The 18,343-nt window shown below is 38.1% G+C and overlaps 2 protein-coding genes across 3 annotated transcripts; one reads left to right on the top strand and one right to left on the bottom strand.

The window, feature by feature from the left end:
- The first annotated feature begins 431 nt into the window (after window positions 1-431).
- Window positions 432-5,195, top strand: LOC113545535 (proteasome 20S subunit alpha 7). The gene is made up of 7 exons (XM_026944924.3): window positions 432-632; window positions 1,812-1,938; window positions 2,542-2,666; window positions 2,749-2,871; window positions 4,172-4,291; window positions 4,674-4,736; window positions 4,814-5,195. Exons 1-7 carry the CDS (start codon window positions 537-539, stop codon window positions 4,913-4,915), a joined length of 756 nt encoding a protein of 251 aa, XP_026800725.1. The 5' UTR covers window positions 432-536; the 3' UTR covers window positions 4,916-5,195.
- On the bottom strand, window positions 4,974-12,864 carry lsm14b (LSM family member 14B). Of its 2 annotated transcripts, none has more exons than XM_026944949.3 (9): window positions 12,598-12,864; window positions 11,083-11,246; window positions 10,851-10,986; window positions 8,614-8,793; window positions 7,314-7,388; window positions 6,797-6,958; window positions 6,570-6,714; window positions 6,021-6,192; window positions 4,974-5,452 (listed from the first exon to the last, which is right to left on the bottom strand). In XM_026944949.3, the coding sequence occupies exons 1-8, from the start codon at window positions 12,716-12,718 to the stop codon at window positions 6,027-6,029; spliced, it is 1,149 nt and encodes a 382-aa protein (XP_026800750.1). In that variant the 5' UTR covers window positions 12,719-12,864; the 3' UTR covers window positions 4,974-5,452; window positions 6,021-6,026. The 2 variants fall into 2 exon arrangements, with proteins under 2 accessions (XP_026800750.1, XP_034168084.1); XM_034312193.2 differs by having other exon boundaries at window positions 4,974-5,453; window positions 6,025-6,192.
- Between the last annotated feature and the right edge of the window lie 5,479 nt (window positions 12,865-18,343).

Here is an 18,343-nt window from a genome sequence, read left to right as displayed (position 1 = left end):
GTAGTAGTTTATTTATTATTATTATTATTATTATTATTATTATTGTTGTTGTTGTTGTTGTTGTTGTTGTTAGCCTGCGGATTTATTATTTATTTATTTATTTATTTAATCTTATCTCTCACACCTCAAGCCATTTCAGGGAAATAAGAAATGACTATATACTGGAAAGCATTTCAGAGCTTCGGGTGTGTCTTCCTTTGAGGTCTCGTTGTTTCTTACATCCAAATGCGGCGAAATAATCAATTTCAAAGGAAGTTTTTTCCGAAGTTAAAAGTTAAAAGTTGACGCCTTCAAGATGACCACGCAGATGACGCTCTGTCTTAGCCCAATAAGGAAGCTCCTTTCTCAGCCGCTGACCAATCACAGCAGCTTTTCAAGTGCAATTACGCCTCAGAGTCGCAAGGAGGCGCTGTGAATTTTGTTCTAGGCTTCAGTAAGACTAGTTTCACTTTTACTTTTAAAAGGAGAAGCGCAAAGCAGCGGCAATCTGGTGTAAATAAATCAAGACAAGGTTTAGATCTGTGTATAAAGAAAGAATGAGCTACGACAGGGCCATTACTGTGTTTTCTCCAGACGGACACCTGTTTCAGGTGGAATATGCTCAGGAGGCGGTGAAGAAGGGTTCAACTGCAGTGAGTACAGCACACAATGAGACAAACCCACGCACAAAGCCGAGAAATTAGCCTCAATTTCCACAGCTAATGGCGAAATCAAGAGTACTATACTGTGAGGCTCTCTGTAGTGTCTGTAAGGTCTTAATCAGGGCTTTGGAGCTTATAGTCAGTAGGCTAAACTGTGCAGAAATCTTTTTATCATGTATTTTTGTCAAGTCATCTTCGATTCAGTGTGTTGTTTAGATAGAGATCAGTGTTGGAACTGACTCCACTGACATGACATGTGCCTCTGCCAGCTCTCATACACCAGGACTGAAACTATTAATTAATTAATGAGCCTCTGGAAAAAAAAAAAAGGAATCTATTCAAAGTAGAAATAGAGTGATACCATAGAAGAACTATTTTGGTTCCCTAAAACTGTGGGTTTTAAAGTGCAGTCTGTGATCTATCTATCTATCTATCTATCTATCACATTATAAATCAGCACTAGCAAATTTGTTATAGTTATTATTATTAGAGTTACAAGCCTAATTCCCCAACCACATACACTGAATGAGTTTAGATTATGCATAGGCATAAATATAAATCAAAAATACTTATTTCATGATACATATAATGAAAATGCATGTAATAGTTTCCAGGAACTGTTACACACTTTAAAATTAGGAGAATAAAAGGAAAATAAGACAATACAGTGAAAGTGTATATATCTTTAAAAAAAAAAAAAATTAACCTGAATCCAACTGCAGTTTTAATTTTAAATGAGTAAAAGCACTTTTAATATGATACAAATTGTATTTCTAAGGCAACTGATTTTAATGTAATGTCCATAAATTTATTTATTATAAATTATTATTATTATTGATTTTTTTAATTTACTTTATTAATAGCATTTTGGTCAATGTTGTGGTATAACTATAACTACTTAGTGTGGGTTGAATTAAACACCTTTCTGAGATTAAATTGTTGAAAAAATTAAAGCAGCAAAATTACACACTATAGAGCCCAAGTAAAAGCATGAATTGCCTTCTTTTTTCATTTTAAATCTATATTTAATATAAAATATTTAATTATATACTCATATTTAGGCTATTATAGAACTTTAGTATGACACCAAGGGACAAATTTGTAAGAAATTCTTTGTACAGTGCCCCCTGCCTCTATGTGCGTATAATTATCAAGACCTTGAACTTGCAGGTGGGGGTGAGAGGCAAAAACATCGTTGTGCTCGGGGTTGAGAAGAAATCAGCGGCCATGCTTCAGGATGACAGGACAGTGCGAAAAATCTGCGCTCTGGATGACAACGTCTTCATGGCATTTGCTGGTAAGCAAACCTTATGTTATAATTTAAATATTTTCCATTTTGACATCTCTGTAGAATTTAATAGCACTTCCAAATAGATACTAATTGATGTTAACATAACATGCCATTTAAATATTAGTTGCATGCCAGCTCGATGTCACATAACACAGATGTGTGCATTACTAGTGCTAAAATGATGTCCAGAAAAGGTAAACTCAATAGTCATTAATCCTTCTTTTATATCCATCAAATTAAATGGCCTGTCAAGTCATCTGTTGGCTACTGAACAGGATTAAGGTTGGTCCTGCAAAAAAATTAAAATGTAGTTGCAAAATTGCAAAGTAGATAAGAACCTAAACCACATAAATGAAATTAAAATATTGGGGAAAAAAAGAAAGAAAGATGGGCAACAAAGTTTATGAAAAAAATGCTTGTGGTTAATTAGCTTAGTCTGGCATTGAAAATGAGTGAAATCAAACCTTTAAAGTAAATTTGTCCTAAGAAAATAGATTGGTTATTTAAAGTCTTAAAAATGTCTTGTTTAAATTAGCCCATACTGTATGTATATATTTTAAGTAAATCAGATATACCCTACACATTTTTCCTGGTTCCTCTGATCTACAGGCCTGACCGCAGACGCAAGGATTGTGATCAACAGAGCTCGAGTGGAGTGTCAAAGCCACAGACTGACTGTAGAGGATCCCGTCACTGTGGAGTACATCACCCGCTACATCTCCAACATGAAACAGGTAACACCTCTGCCTTTACACATAAATCATGCTGCACTACTGCAGTGATTTCACTTCATCTATGCATGTATTTTTTATGCAGCGTTACACGCAGAGTAACGGACGAAGGCCTTTTGGGATTTCCTCCCTCATCGTGGGCTTCGATTTTGATGGTACGCCCAATCTGTATCAGACGGACCCTTCTGGAACGTACCATGCCTGGAAGGTAGGGATGTTGACTTCTGTTTCAGTGATGTACACTGCTAACACTATGTTGCAGAATGAAAAAATAATAAAAAAAAAATTTTAATCGAGAAAAAAAAAAAGTCGCCTTATAAATATAGTTTTTTATAAATAGGTGTAAGTAAGGGAAGTGGTAGCTCAGTGGTTAAGACATTGGCCTTCTGAGTGGAAGGTTGAGAGTTCAAATCCCAGCACTACCAAGCTGCCACTGCTGGGCCCTTGAGCAAGGCCCTTAACCCTCAACTGCTCCGTTGTATAAATGAGATAATTGTAAGTCGCTCTGGATAAGGGCGTCTACCAAATGCCATAAATGTAAGTCAGAGAAAGGTTTTTTCTACAATTTGTTCTGATAAGCTACAGTAAGTATGCTTAACAAGTCCACATTAAACAGTATTGTAACATCTTCCCCTCACTGAACAACTTACACTCAAGGAGTAAAACATTTGGGAGAGTGCTGTTATAGGAAAGTAATCAGTGACTGGGGGGTGTCATGAAGAGGAGTTACTGTCAACACCACAAAGTTGCTTATTTTCCAATAGCAGCACATCCCGACAAGTTGTTATCCCTCATACTACAGCAAATTGCAAACAGTTACAATGTTTTTTTTAATGACATACTTTATCCATTTATAGCTACATTTTATGGTGTGGAATGTAGGCAAAACAAGTTAGTTCTTATCGCTTATGTTATAGCAGCTATAAACGGTCATTCCCTCACCAGCCTTTGTTTTTCCCCCCTCACACACAATAAGCAGGAGAGGGGGGGGAAAAAAAAAAAAAAAAAAAAAAAAAAAAGCAGGCTTTCATCAAGGAGAAACTGAAATGTGTAAACTGCTCTGTCCTGAAGATATTGGAAAACTTAAAACAGCTTTACCTCTGACCGTTACAATGCAGTGACACTGGAGACGCCTTTCAAAAATACTAAAACATCTTCATAACAACGTCAAACGTCATAACAATTACATGACATGTGGAGCATCCACAATACAAGTCCCTGTGAATTCTGTTACTATAGTAACGATAACAGAATGAGTGCATTAATGTTAATACTGTAGCTGCATATCAGTTGTCAGAGGTGTGGCTAAAGAAAACTGACCAATCAGAATTGAGAATTCAGCAATGTTGCAGTATAGAGGTGGGCCACATTAACCACTAATATGGCAGTAATTTTGGGCTGGATAGTTATCCCTCCTTAGTTGTATGAACTGACTAAACAAACATGTAAAAATTTATAGAGAGTATTTTTGGCCTTCACTGCAATATGACATGATCTATTATGTGCAGGCAAATGCCATCGGGAGATCAGCAAAAACTGTTCGTGAATTCCTGGAGAAGAACTACAAAGAGGAAGACATGGAGTCAGACGAATTAGCACTAAAACTGGCCGTCAGAGCGCTTCTCGAGGTACCGAAACTATCGAGTATCAAACTACACTTGATACAGCATTGTGCTGGTTATTGACCAAGATGGCACCTCACTATACTTCATAATTTTAATTGTGCTTTGTTAACCATCATTTACGAAATTAATTTACATCATATGGGAAGTCACATTCTCCACTTCCGATTCCATATGAGAAGGAATAAGCATACATTTTGGGGAGTTAATCATTCGGTTCACCAGGTCAGCAGTATACTGAATCTCAACAAACATGGCAGACAAGTGTTTTAGATTAAGGAAAAATTTTTAGCAATGCAGTCATTTGAATAAGTAGTAAAGGAGTATTGTGGTATTGGTTGACCATGCTAAAGTTAAATAATTAAACATCTGAACTCGTCATTTTCAGGTGGTGCAAACTGGTGGGAAAAATATTGAACTGGCCACAATGAAGCGCGGTGAAACCATGAAGGTCGGTTACGAGCAACTACAAACAAATCCTCCCATTACACAAGGTCATTTTTCTAACTTTGCATTTCTGTGCTGTAGATTTTGGACCCTGAAGAGGTGGAGAAGATCGTATCTGCACTGGAGAAAGAAAAGGAGGAAGCAGAGAAGAAAAAGAAAGCTGCAACTGCCACAACATCCTGAACAATCCAGCAGCAAACAAATTTTAGGCAACAATGAATTAATGCACTAAAGGGCCAGGTTTATCAGCCATTTTCCATTTTATTAACAATGGTTCTCTTTTTGTACAAAGTCCCCAGTTAATTCATATGCAAAAACCAAATAAATGAAACAAAAAGCCTCTTAAATCAATGTTTGGGGAGCAAATGCCAAAGGCTGACATTGATAATCAACTCTACATTCTGCAAATCCAATATCATTTCCATCATAAAGCATAAATAAAAGTGCTTTACTTAGAATCAAATGTTGACAGATCAAGTTAATGTGCATTTCATTTTGTGCAAACAGTATTTTTTTATAAACACATTCACTAGTGATAAAGCAGCAATAGCAACAAAAACAAAAAAACAAAGCCTTTGGACAAGCAAATAAAAAATCTGTTTTCATTTAATAACAGTTAAAGTGCAGGACCCCAACTGAAATTATGAAATTTTATTATAAAGAAAAAAGGGAGGAGAAATGTATTTACAAAACCACTTGGTGGCTACTTGAAATCTACATCTGCAAGAGAGCAAAGAAAAAAACAACAATTTACATAAAATACGTAAGGAACAGAATATTCCATGTCATGTTGCTACAGGAAAGTAATCAAAGATAGTAACTATCACCACACCGTTACCACCAATTTCCCTAAAATAGAACATTTATTCCTCTCATCACAGCAATTACACCAATGATTACAATTCATTTACTAAATGCTGTTCTTTTAATACTATTCCACTTGCAGTTTCATTTAAAGTTGTGACATGTTTTTCCCTCCTCTCTAGGTTAAGACCAAAAAAACCCCACAGTGCGTCACAAAAAGCAAACTTTGGTTGTAGAAGTAAATGCCAGACATCAAACATGTCTTGGGAGATGAAATTTGGGGTCTGCTTGCAACTTTTTCACCTTTAAAGGTAACATTACTTCATTGACTCAAGCCCTATTCAAATAATGCCACACGTTATACATGTGAGCTTTATGAGGGGGGGGTTTATAATAAAGCTGATTTCTTTAGGATAAACAGGAAATTCAGGAGGGGGTTAAGAAACTACTCCTTTATTCAAGTGCTGCATTTTCTCTTACTTACCCATCATCACACTCTACCGCTCCCAACGGCTGGTTGAGCAGAGACACGCTGATTCATCCCTCTTCCTCTCCTCCCTCTGAACCCACCACGAAACCCACGGCCTCTCAGGAAGCGACCAGGAACTCCAAACGTCTCCACGTTCAGCTTGCGCTCCTCCGCCCATGTCGTACGTCTTAGCAATTGAAAAAGTGTTAGCAATTGAAATTCATGAGAATTGACCACCATAATGTGACTACATACAAAGAGGATATTAAAGTACTGTACAACACTATGCCAGGAAAAATAAATAAATAAAGGCCCCCCTCCAGTCTTCCATAACATTCACATCATTGTTGACTCGCTGATCATGGGTTCACATCTCCAAACTGTTCTCAAACAAGCTAGACTAACCTGTTTCTCAGGTGTTCAAAGAGCAAAATGGCCCATTTGAAAGGATAACAATTAGTGAATCTGGCCTACGAAGAATGGCAAACTGAGCACTGCTGTAATTAATGTACAGTCCCAAGTCATCTCAGAGGACAGAAAAAAAGTGCAACCAGTTTGAAATACCTTGATTTGAGCTCAGAAGAGATGTTGTCAAAGAAGCTTTTGGCCTTGTTGTAGAAACACTTTGGGCCAAACGGCTCCTCATCTGCTGCTCCCTCACTGTTCTGAGTCTCCACACCAGAGTCCGATTTCTCTTTCTCCTCTTTATCTGTAGGAAAGTATACAAGAAAAGATTCAACAGCAGAGTAATCAAGATGAAAACCTCTCTAATCAACAGCTGCTTCATTAACCTTTGACTTCAGAGTTGCCTTGAACCTCCTTGATGAGATCGTCCTTGTTGAACTGCGCATTAGCCGTTTCAAAATCAAAGTCCGACTCGAACTGAAGGGTAGTGGGCTTTGTGTTGGCTACGATAATCTGACCTCGGTTGCGATTCCGGGATCGGCGATTGCCTGCGGGGAAATGGGATACCTAGCAGTCAAAACCAAAAAAAATTTTTTTTTTTTTTAATAAAATGTTTTTAATCCATTAAAAAAAAAACCCAAAAAACAAAAAACAAAACAAAACAAAAAAAATCGAATGCGCTAAAATCAGCAACCAAACCACCTTTAACTGCTCAATGTTGTTCTGTCTAAACAAAGCTTAAAAACTGGTTAATGTTTCAAAAAATGTTTCTAATAGTGGAAAGCAATTTTTCAATTTTGTTCTTGGGTTTTGATACAAGCCATGTTACCCTTTTTCATGTCACATGTACCTTAAACCTCAAGGTTAATAGCCTTTTCATGAGGTCAAGAATTTGGAAGATACCTTGTCTCCTCCTCTGCGGTGGTCTGTTCTCATCATTAGCTTGATTTTGCCCTTGTACATCTCCTTGCTGAGCATCTACCAAAAAAAAAAACAAAAAACCCTCAATCACTGATTCCAATATACAACACAAATCAAACCAATAACTGGAAGGGACCAACACGGAAATGTACATAAACTTATAGCCAGAGAGTATGAGATTGAACAGCTACTGAGTAAACTGTAGCAGTAATGCTTTATTTGTACTAGAACCTAAATGTTCACTCATTTGAGAATCTTCTTTAAATTAAAGTCACAATATCTTGGAGAATTAAAAATCTTCATTATATGCTTTATAATTTCTCCTTACACCTAATGTTTAACACCTGATAAGTATGTTATATAAGAAATTTTGGAAGTGTTTGGGTTACTCATGGACATGCCTCGTCAGAGCCTTATCCTCCGATATCCTCCACAGGTGGTCTAAGGGTTTTGTCAAGTTAAATTTAATTTCAGTGTAATTTAAGACCAGATTTGCAGTGACGTACCAAATAGAAACTCACATTTACAGGTACTTGGAAAAAGAATGTTCACTCAAAACAGCTCTATAATTGAAGCTTTAACTGCATGCATCTGTCCATGTTATAATTAACTAAATGATAGAAATAATGCTTCACTGATGCGCATGCCCAACATTCCATCCGGTGTAAATTGAAAGGCACGGCAAATAGGTCAGTGTGTATGTCTTCTGGCTTCTGGTGTAAAAAGGGCTCAAAAGGCCATAGAGATTACCACAGCCGCTTTCTGGAAGTGGCAGTGCAGCGACGTTCACACCAAACTGGGAATGCATGTGCATTGGATGCAAGAAGGACCTACATCTTATAAATACCTGAAACATTCACTTTCATCAATTGCCATCCACATGCTAATGATGCAGTAACTAGAGATGAGGTTTATTTAACAAAAAAAAAAAAAAAAACCCCACCCACCACCGGGGCATTAAATCTGCCTTCAGATAAAACCTGTTACAACTCAAGACTGAGATCATTGCTAACACAGGAGTTAATTCTCAGATAGCATCCCACTGATTTCCCCATTTTCTATATTCTCTTTCAAGCTGTTACATGCTATTGTCCCCCACTCAAAATCTATGAGGATGCAAACTTTCACACTGCACACATTCCCTAATACAGTAAACAGTAGCGATGTGGGGTATAACTAGGAGGCCCTGATTGAAAACAGATCATTTGAACACCAAGTCGAGTTCTGGATTCTGAAATTCTTCCATGCTAGAAGTCAGTGTTGATTTCAGTGGAGCTCTTACTCCCAGACGTGGCGCTCCTCTCTGTTTGAGGACTTCCTCTGCCTCGCTGCACCCTGCCGCTCTCACGGCCCTGCTGCTGTGATGCCAAGCCTTTTTTCGGAGCTGGTTTTTCAGCAGGCACTGTCTGGACAGCCTGCTCGACCATGGGACCTCTTCTCAGAGGGCCATGCAGTCCGGCTCCTGCACACAATGAGAATTTGCACAAAGCATAATTACAAACTTCTGTGTGATTAGTACTACCACTGATATCTGAAAACCTAACTTACACTAGACTTAATTTTACACTAGAGGCACAAGCCAAATATTTTATAACGCAACATGCTCAGAAGTATTTAAACTAGAGTGCCGTTGAATTCTTGGTCAGAAAGCACCGATTAATTTTCTGTAACAGCAGCTCTGACAGTAGCACAACTGCAATCCACAGGTTTGTATCACATGCTCATTCTAATATGATCAGCCAGCAACTTGGATGGCAGATGCACCACATGAATGGATTTTTTTTTTTTTTTTTAATGTGTCTAATTGTTGATATGGTTAAGGAGCCTCCAGTGTTGGAGCTTTACTCTGAGGTAAAGCTATAATTAGGTTTTCCTGACACAGCAAGGTTTCTCCATTTTCACAGGCACAAAAGTAATCGGACAAACCAACAATCAAATATTTGAATTATTTTTAATTGTCAATGACTGCCTGAAATCTGGAACCCATGGACATCAGAGGCCAAGTTTCCTCCCTTGCGATGCTTTGCCAGGCCTTTACTGCAGTCAACTTCTGCTTGTTTGTGGGTCTTTCTGCCTTCAGTTTTCTCTTTAAGTGAAAAGCATACTCAATTGGGTTGAGGTCAGACATTTAAGAACATTTAATTTCTTTGCCTTAAGCACTTGGGTTGCTTTTGCAGTAATATTTTGGGTCATTATCCATCTGTACTGTGAAGCGCTGTCCTATCAGTTTTGCAGCATTTGACTAAATCTGAGCAGAAAGTATAGCTCTATACACTTCAGAATTCATCCTGCTACTTCTTACAGCAGTCACATCAATAAACACCAGTGACCCAGTTCCATTGGTAGCCATACATGCCCCTGCCATCAACACTTCCGCCACATTCAGCAGAGGCTGTGGTAGGCTTTGGAATGCAAGCCCTTCCTTTTCTTCTCCACTCTTCTCTTCCTCATTCTGGTACAATTTAATCTTAAAAAAGCAAAGTCTAATCTGGCCTTTTTGTTCTGAGTGTTACCAGTGGTTTTAATCTGGAGGTGAAACCTATTTACATTCAAAAAAGCACATCTTGATTGTAGACTGAGTGATATGCCTACCTCCTGAGTGTTCTTGACTTGGCTAGATGTTGAAGGGGTTTTTCTTCAACAAGGAAAAAAATTCTGCAATCATCCACTTTAGTTGTATTCCTTCCTTCTTCCATGCCTTTTGGTGCTGCTAGGTTCATTTCTTCTTTTTAAGAACGTACAAAATTGTTCATTTGGCCACTCCTAACATTTCTCTCTCCAATAGAAATGTTTCATTTTCACCCTAATGGTGTGCTCCTTAACTTGCATCAACACCTCCTTAGACCACAGTGAGAGTTCCCATGAGCAGCTACCAAAGCGCAAATTCAAGGCTTCGAATCAATGCCAGATGCTTTATCTTCTTAGTTATGAAATAATGAGGAAACAGACCACACCTGTCCATGAAACCACTTAGTCAATTGTCCAATTACTTTTGAGCCTGTGAAAATGGAGCTACTATGTAAAAAAAATGGCTGTAATTCCTAAACCCACTGAATTAAAGCTGCAAGTCCACACATCTCGATTGCTTCATTACACATCCACTGTGATAGTATACAGAGACAAAAATCACAAAAATTGTCACTGTTCAAATACTTATGGACCTGACTATCAATGGATAAATGCAACTACAAATGGATAAAAATGCAACTATAAATGCATAAAAATGTGTCATTCTTTAAATGAATGAGTTGTTAACTTTGGCAAATTGCTGTGGCATAACGGGTATAAATAAAGGAAAATTATCAACTTCAGGAAGCGTTGTCTTGGCCATTGATTTTTTTTTTTTTTTCTTCCCCTATAACAGCATGTCCACAAGTGTTTTATTCCTTAATTATGCACACATTTATATACTTACTCTGTACAACTGGTGTTTTCCAACATAGCATGTTGTATTAATTGCACAGTGTCCACTTTGTGGAAACGGGAACATCGATCTATAGAAAGTTCTCATTTCCTCACCTAGGCTGAGTGCAGCAGCATACTGCTGATTGAGCAGAGAGCTGGCAGCGAGTGGGTTATAAGGTGGCATCATGCTCCTGTAGGGACTGTAACCTCCCTGAGGGCCATATGGTAAAGACGAACTGCCCACGGACGACTGAAAGACAAGAAAGAAGACGTTAAGGTAGTTAAGCCAAGGTAAACCTCATCTAAACAAAAAAAAAAAGAAAGGAAAGAAAGGAATAAGTTCTACCTGAACAATTGCAGGATCCTGAGGCAGACCGTGGTGTAGTTTTGGTGGCTCGCAGACAGTAATGTCTTTGATGTCACTTCCTCTGAATATGATGTAATCAAATACCTCATCCCGTGGCGGTACGGGTCGGTCTGTAGGTCGCCCCTCCGTGCCAAACGACCTCACTGATCAGTCAAGCCAGAAGAATTAAATACAAAACAGCAACTACGTTTTTATAAAGTCTATTAACTTGCTTAAACTATTATATCCGAGACCTAAAATAGGGCTGTACGCTATCTGCCTTGTGATTAAGACTCCATTGATGAAGCCTAAATAACACAATCACTGGATCAGTTAATGCAATTCAGACCAACACTCCTATAGGATCACTTCTTTTATAATAAAAAAAAAAAAAAAAAAGATCAAGTTAGTTAAATTGCATGAAAATCTAGATTTTATCATTTTAGAAAGATTAGACAAAAAACTTGGTCTTTTGTTTTTAATCTTTAAAATACTTGAAAAGTAATTTTAGCAAACGTTAGTCTGCCTGTAATTTCCAAACCATTTTAAAATGTAGGCACCATACAAGGTTAATGAAGGGCTTTGGGACTGAAAATCAGGCACTCAGTACCAAAAACTAAAAACCCAGTTATCATGTTTTATACTGTTGCATAAATCAATTTAGCTTTTTATTCTTTAAAAACTTTAACACACACACCAAAAAAAAAAAAAAGTACTATATACAGTGTACATAATTACTGGGACCTGCTTCCAGGTGGCACATAAAACAAAGAGTGGAAGTGTCCTAGGAACAGGGCAGTTTTTAAAAAAAAAGTCAATTTCACTCTTTCAGCTTTCATCAATCAGTTAAATATACTGATGAATAAATACTGTATCCACAAACTCTTACATCACATAGCCTAAATATTTAATGCAAGATAAACTTGCTACACAACTTCATAGTCTGATCCACTGACTTATTTCTGCAGGCCTTAATTGAGCACATTGCTAGTGTTTGACTGATGATGGCTTTTAAAGCCCAGTCAGTGTGCATGGTCCTGTACAGCCCTATACAGCACCGAGTTAACCAACTGCGGGACTGATGTGAATTCTTACAACAAAAATCTACAGATGTGGGTTTAGTTCAGGAGAACCTGAGAATAAATAAGACTAGAATACATTTGGGGCTTTATTACAGCAGGACTTCCTAACTTTATTCCTGCAAACACACCTGATGGAGGCAATTACTCAGGTAATCAAGGCCTTGCAGGGCTGGGTCACGTGACCAGAAAGACTAATTTACACGTTACCATTATCAGTAATCGTACTGGTAACTAATGAGAACTCAAACGATTCCCAAATAATTCACTGATCAGGCCTGCTGCAAAGACTCACAGCAAACAAAACAAACAAACAACAAACAAACAAATAAAAAAATAAAAAGCTAGGGATCAGGTGCATGAGAGACATGCACGCGCAAAAGTCTTCTTAATTAAAATGAACCCACATTTCTTAATCACGTGGGAGGAAGCCTACCTTTAGCCAGAGCCACAGTGGAGTTGTCTGTATCAATAGTGTATAAAATTCCCTCATAGCGGATCTGAGCCTTGGAGATGAGGCTGATTTTGCTGCCGATGTACGGCGTACCTGTGCTCATGATCCTCACCTGAAGCTTACAGCGTTATCAGGAAGCGTTTAAAGAGACAACCTGTTCCAAACACGCCAATTATTATTAACCATCCACCCTCATCACCTCTTACATCCACAAAACACATGGAGAGGTCGGGAACAACGCGCCGCCATATTTATAAGGCATGGACCTGGCGGTTAAGCCACGCCCCCTCGTTCGCACCTGCACACCTGTGCCGCATTGTCGTCACCAAATATGTATTTATTTATTTATTTAATAATTCACATGATTTATCACATATTAAATCCTGTATGTTTTCACATTTAAAACTATATATCTAAATGTATTTTAGGTTTTATTGATATATGTTTATAGAATTTAAAGTTAAAAGTTAAAAAGTAATGCCTGCAATTATGTGTGAATAACATCAGATATTATTATTATTATTATTATTATTATTATGATTATTGTTGTTGTTGTTGTTGTTTAGCTTTTCTGAATAATTTGAATATGGGATAATTTATATAGATTTTTCTGCTTTTGAAAAATGTCAGTAAAATTTAACTGAAAAAAGTATTCTTCTTCTTCTTTTCTTCTTCTTATTATTATTACTATGAAGTATAAAACTTCTCACTACAGGCATTCCTCAGCACCATCTCACCTGCCTAATGATTATTTTGTTTATGATTTAGTCAGAGCAGAAACAGCCAATCAGAATCAACCTCAGTCCCTCATGTCGCTAATCTGACGAATCAGAATCCCTGTAGGGTCAGAGGCTCCTTATCTGTCCAATCAGCACATGGGGCGGGCTCAAAATTCAGTTCTTCAACGCGGAAATGCAGTTAAAAAAAAAAAAAAAAAGAATTAGCCATGTTGTGGTGTTTCAGGCATCTAAACTAATACAGTACAGGTATTGAGAACAAAACGAGGCTTTTGAAACGTTTTGGATTCGTTGTTTTGATGTTTGTTCCTCGAAGCGTCGGAGCGCTGTGAGCGCCCTCTGCTGGCGAAGAGGATGTTCTGCAGTCAGACGACAGCTCAGGGATCAACAAGAACATACATTACTAATACTAATTTATTTTTTTTCTGTGTAATGTGCTCTTTAGGTAGAAGATCACAGATGATGGGAATTACAATGACCACAAAGACTACAGGTTCCTAATATCCTGGAGAACCCCATGTCCAACACATTTAGGAGTTTTCCCTGCAAAATAAGCAGGACGGGGAATTCTCCAGGACCAGGGTTCGAACCCTGTAGCCTGTGTGATCAAATAATTTAGTAGTACTCTAAGATCAGGGCTGAGAACCTGTGACATAGGACATGCTGGTTTCCCTGGAGGCAAGACCGGCTGTGAGGTCCTGAGCGAGACCAAAACAAGCAACATGTCATATCTCTTGGTACAACCACAAATGACTGATTGTTAAAGTGGAAAATTATAAATGTGTTGAGTAACTAGCAAAACTGATCCTTTCAAAACATGTTCGTTCAAAGAGAGATTCAAATAAAAAGAATTAGAGCCATTTAATTGTCTTGTGTGGAATGTGCCAAACCTCACTAGGCTAATTACATTCATTATTAAACATTAAACAGTTAATATATCTCTCAAAACAAACAAACTCATTAGAAATGTAAATTCATCCACTCATAACTGATAGTCAAAGGCTGGAGCTGCCAAAACTGATTAACACTGAAGTGTGCTGAAGCTCATGGCAGTTATTTTTTTACTTGTAGGCTCTAAAACATAGCAGTATCACAGAATAGTGGAGAGTCAAAGCCCCCAACATCAACAGCAGGATATTAACATGTTAAAGTTTACAGGAGCAGCTGAAAGAAGAAGGAGAAGGAGAAGAAGATGATGAAGAAGAAAAAGAAGAAGAAGAAGAAGAAGAAGAACGGTTTCTCTGATCTTGTTAAATCCTCACTCCTTCTCTGTGCATTTTCACAAACCAGTCCCAAACCAACAAAGATTTTCACAACACCGTCTTTTTTAAATAGAGATATAAAGATCTTTATTAAAAATAATGAGTGGGCTGAACAGAGAGTGAAAATCCTTGGGAAATATCCAACTTGAAATATTTTTAAGTCTCTTGAGAACATGTCACATCACAGTATCATTGAACAAAAGAGGGAAAGTGGAGAATTTTCAAATAAGCAACTAAAGCTTTCAATAGCAATGTTTTTTTTTTTTTTTTTTTTTTTTAAATCATTTCCCAAATTCAATTTGAATGTGACACTGTCCAACTTGCTCATTAGACTTAGACATTAAATTTTAATTGTAAATTTGTTAGTCAATAGTTTTAAATTTTAAAAATGCTGTAGAGCATTAGATATGCACTTGGGATTTTTTTTTTTCTGAAGAATCACCCCTCAATTAATCAATGCCTTTAAAGATTATTATATTTCAGAAGAAAAGGTATAGCTGACAATTTAACTCTATATATTAAAATACACTTTTCAATTTCTTTTTCTTTTCTTTCTTTTCCTTGCTTTTTTTTTTTTTTTTTTTTTTTTTTAATTTTCAAATATTCAGCATGCTGTGCCAAAGTTCACCATAAGAGGTCACTGCAGCCTCATACATATACTTCACTGAGGAGGCTCCCTAGCATGCTTAGGCAGCATTTGGGCTCCTGAAATGAAGTCATTTCCACTCAGGAGGCATTTTGTTAAAACCTGAAGGAGTGTTGCATGTGTCCTTCTCATAGAGGGCTGATTAATAGTTGGCTCATTAACATGACTTGTATCCTAAATCCTCACACAGTGTGTTAGAGCAGGAAAACGTGCATCACAGGACATATTGTCTGCTGAAGTTTCTCTAGTTTTACACTGGAGCTATGAGGGTAATGTAGCTGCTGATGAATTATGTGTGCAATTTGTGTGCTCAATTCCAAACTGATATCTATAGTTTTCCCCTTAATATACTGTATGAGCTACATTAGCTTCTTAGCCAAGTGCGAAACTAAATCACAAACGTTAGATACCCAACTGCTGAACTGTTACTTTGATAAAATGATGAGCTGAATCAGGTGCGTTAGAAAAGCAAACACACATATGGTGCCGAATTGGAAAACACTGATCTAACACACTTGTTACCATATTACTGCCAAACAATTTTACAATTCTAGAGACATTTCGTTCCAAGAATATTCAAGCTGTTACGTTTTCTGCAAACTGTAAAACAAGCCATTTTCACAGCAGATGTTTTTAGAACATTGCAGGAATCGCTATGGCATTTCAACAGTATATTTAATAGAGTGCGAAGATGGCCGACGTGAGCACATGGAGCAGTATCAGCGAGCATGCTCATTAAAAATGAGCAGAAGTTGCTGTCATTTGCATGCACACAAAGGTATTAGCAAGTGTGGCGCAGTGAAGCGAGTGCGGAAAGAAACTGTCGGACATTGTAGGAGTTTTACTTTGACTTCACTGCTCCGTGCTCATGAATACCTTCATGTGCATGCAATTCACAGCACCTCACACTCATTTTTAATATCCTGATCGCTGACACTGGTCTGCGGGCTCAGGTCAGTCTCTCTTCCGCTTCCTATTAAGCTTACTATTTAAACATAGACTGCTATAGACTGTGTTAAATGCTGCCTGATGTCATGTGCAAGTGGTTCGCTTGCAGTGTCGTGGTCCTCCTTTCGCACACGGCCGCAAGACTTTAGGATGTCCCACTTGTCATTTTACGCTTCAAAAGTATACACACAATCACTATCCATGCAACTTACTGCGCCTTTTGCTGAAAGCTGCATCAAAGCAGACTCAGCACACGTCTCTTACACAAAACCTTTTGTGATTATTTGTAAGAACCAATCACAGCAGATGTGTTTGACACATTTGACACACAAGCATCACTATCAGACACTAACAGCAGAACAGCTAATGCTACCGATCCAGTAACATCAGTGGTTTCTGTTTCTTAATGTTCCCCATTTCTGAAATTAAACAGCATCTATTTATTTATTTCTTTGTTTTCTTGTTGCATCACAATTAGGCAGAATATCTTAGGGTCATGGAGGAGCCAGAGTTTATCCCAGGAACAATAGGCAATAGTCCATCACTGAGCACCATGCACACAAACCAGAGGAAACCCAAGCGAAGACAGAGAGAACATGTGAAACGCCACACGGACAGTAACCTGAGCTCAGGACAGAACTCATGACCCTGGAACTGTGAGGTGGCAGTTCTACCCACTGCACCACCATGTCACCCTTACCAGTATATTGCTACATGAATAGTCATAGTTGTAATTTTCACATTAATCACTACAAATTTGGTTTATCTTTATGGCAAGAAACTTTAGGAGTGTCCGAATCAACAATTTGGTACATTCTTAAAAAGAAGGAATGCACTGGTGGGCTCAGCAACATCAAAAGGCCTGGAAGACCATGGAAGACAACTAAAGTGGATGATTGCAGAATTCTTTCCTTGTTGAAGAAAAATCCCTTCAACATCTAGCCAAGTCAAGAACACTCTGGAGAAGGTAGACGTATCATTGACAAAGTCTACAATCAATCACGAGATGCCTTCATCAATGTAAATACAAAGGGTTTACCTCAAGATGCAAACCTCTGGTAACACTCAAGAACATAAAGGCCAGAATAGACTTTGCTAAAAAACCTCTAAAAAAAAGCCTGACCTGTCCTGATGTAAGATTAACCTATAATAGAATGATGAGAAGAGAAAAGTATGGAGAAGGGAAGAAGGGCTCAGGATCCAAAGCATACCACATCATCTGTTAAACATGTGGAGGCAGTGTTATGGCATAGGAATGTATGGCTGCCAGTGGAACTGGGTCACTGGTGTTTATTGATGATGTGACTGACGAGATGGATAATGACTCAAAACATACAGTGAAAGCAACCCAAGAGCTTCTTAAGGCAAAGAAATGAAATGTTCTTAAATGTCTGACCTCAACCCAAATGAGCATGCTTTTCACTTACCGAAGACAAAACTGAAGGCAGAAAGACCCAAACAAGCAGCAACTGAAGGCGGCTGCAGTAAAGGCCTGGCAAAGCATCTCAAGGGAAGAAACTCAGCATTTGGTGATGTCCATGGGTTCCAGACTTCAGGCAGTCAATGACTGCAAAGGATTTGGAGAAATAGAGGGAATATATAAAAAATGGCTGTAATGGGGTGCCAACCCATCGCAAGGCACAATCGTACACAGTTACACACTATGGACAATTTAGAGATGACAATCAGCCTACAACACATCTTTGGACTGGGGGAGGAATCTGGCGTACCCGGAGAAAACCCCTGAAGCACGGAGAGAACCGCCAACACCGGAGGCAAACCACCTAGCCGCCATGCCCTCCTGTTTTTAAGTGTATAGACAGTGAGCTAGACTTAAGACTGCTCCTTGCTCACAACAATCTCATGCAACAAAAATGGGTTTACAATGGGTTTAGGATTACCAAACTCCGCCCTGTGTGCGTAACTCTCACATAACTTGTCAACTGTGTTTAAGTCTCTAGTTATGTCTGAGGTCTGAATATCAATTTGCACAATTTCTGTATTAAATCCTCATTACACATTCTTAACTCAATAATTTTGGCATATAGTATGTATAAAATGTTCATCTTAAAGGGGCCTAAATTTTTCATAGCCTAGGGTTTAATCCGGCCCTGATTGTGGTCCATGTTCAAGCA

The sequence above is a fragment of the Pangasianodon hypophthalmus genome, chromosome 16 (assembly GCF_027358585.1).
Source record: "Pangasianodon hypophthalmus isolate fPanHyp1 chromosome 16, fPanHyp1.pri, whole genome shotgun sequence".
Classification (NCBI taxonomy): domain Eukaryota; kingdom Metazoa; phylum Chordata; class Actinopteri; order Siluriformes; family Pangasiidae; genus Pangasianodon; species Pangasianodon hypophthalmus.
Note: the sequence above shows the minus strand (reverse complement) of the source record. Positions and strands in the feature narration are given on the sequence as shown.

Bases quoted from the DNA above. Each gene is read 5' to 3' on its own strand.
- LOC113545535 (XM_026944924.3), top strand. From the start codon at position 537: ATGAGCTACGACAGGGCCATTACTGTGTTTTCTCCAGACGGACACCTG. The intron at 633-1,811 runs GTGAGTACAGCA...TTGAACTTGCAG, and splicing joins TGAAGAAGGGTTCAACTGCA to GTGGGGGTGAGAGGCAAAAA. The intron at 4,737-4,813 runs GTCGGTTACGAG...TCTGTGCTGTAG, and splicing joins AGCGCGGTGAAACCATGAAG to ATTTTGGACCCTGAAGAGGT.
- lsm14b (XM_026944949.3), bottom strand. From the start codon at position 12,718: ATGAGCACAGGTACGCCGTACATCGGCAGCAAAATCAGCCTCATCTCC. The intron at 10,987-11,082 runs GTAGAACTTATT...CTTGTCTTTCAG, and splicing joins AGGATCCTGCAATTGTTCAG to TCGTCCGTGGGCAGTTCGTC. The intron at 8,794-10,850 runs GTGAGGAAATGA...CATTGTGTGCAG, and splicing joins TGCTGCTGCACTCAGCCTAG to GAGCCGGACTGCATGGCCCT.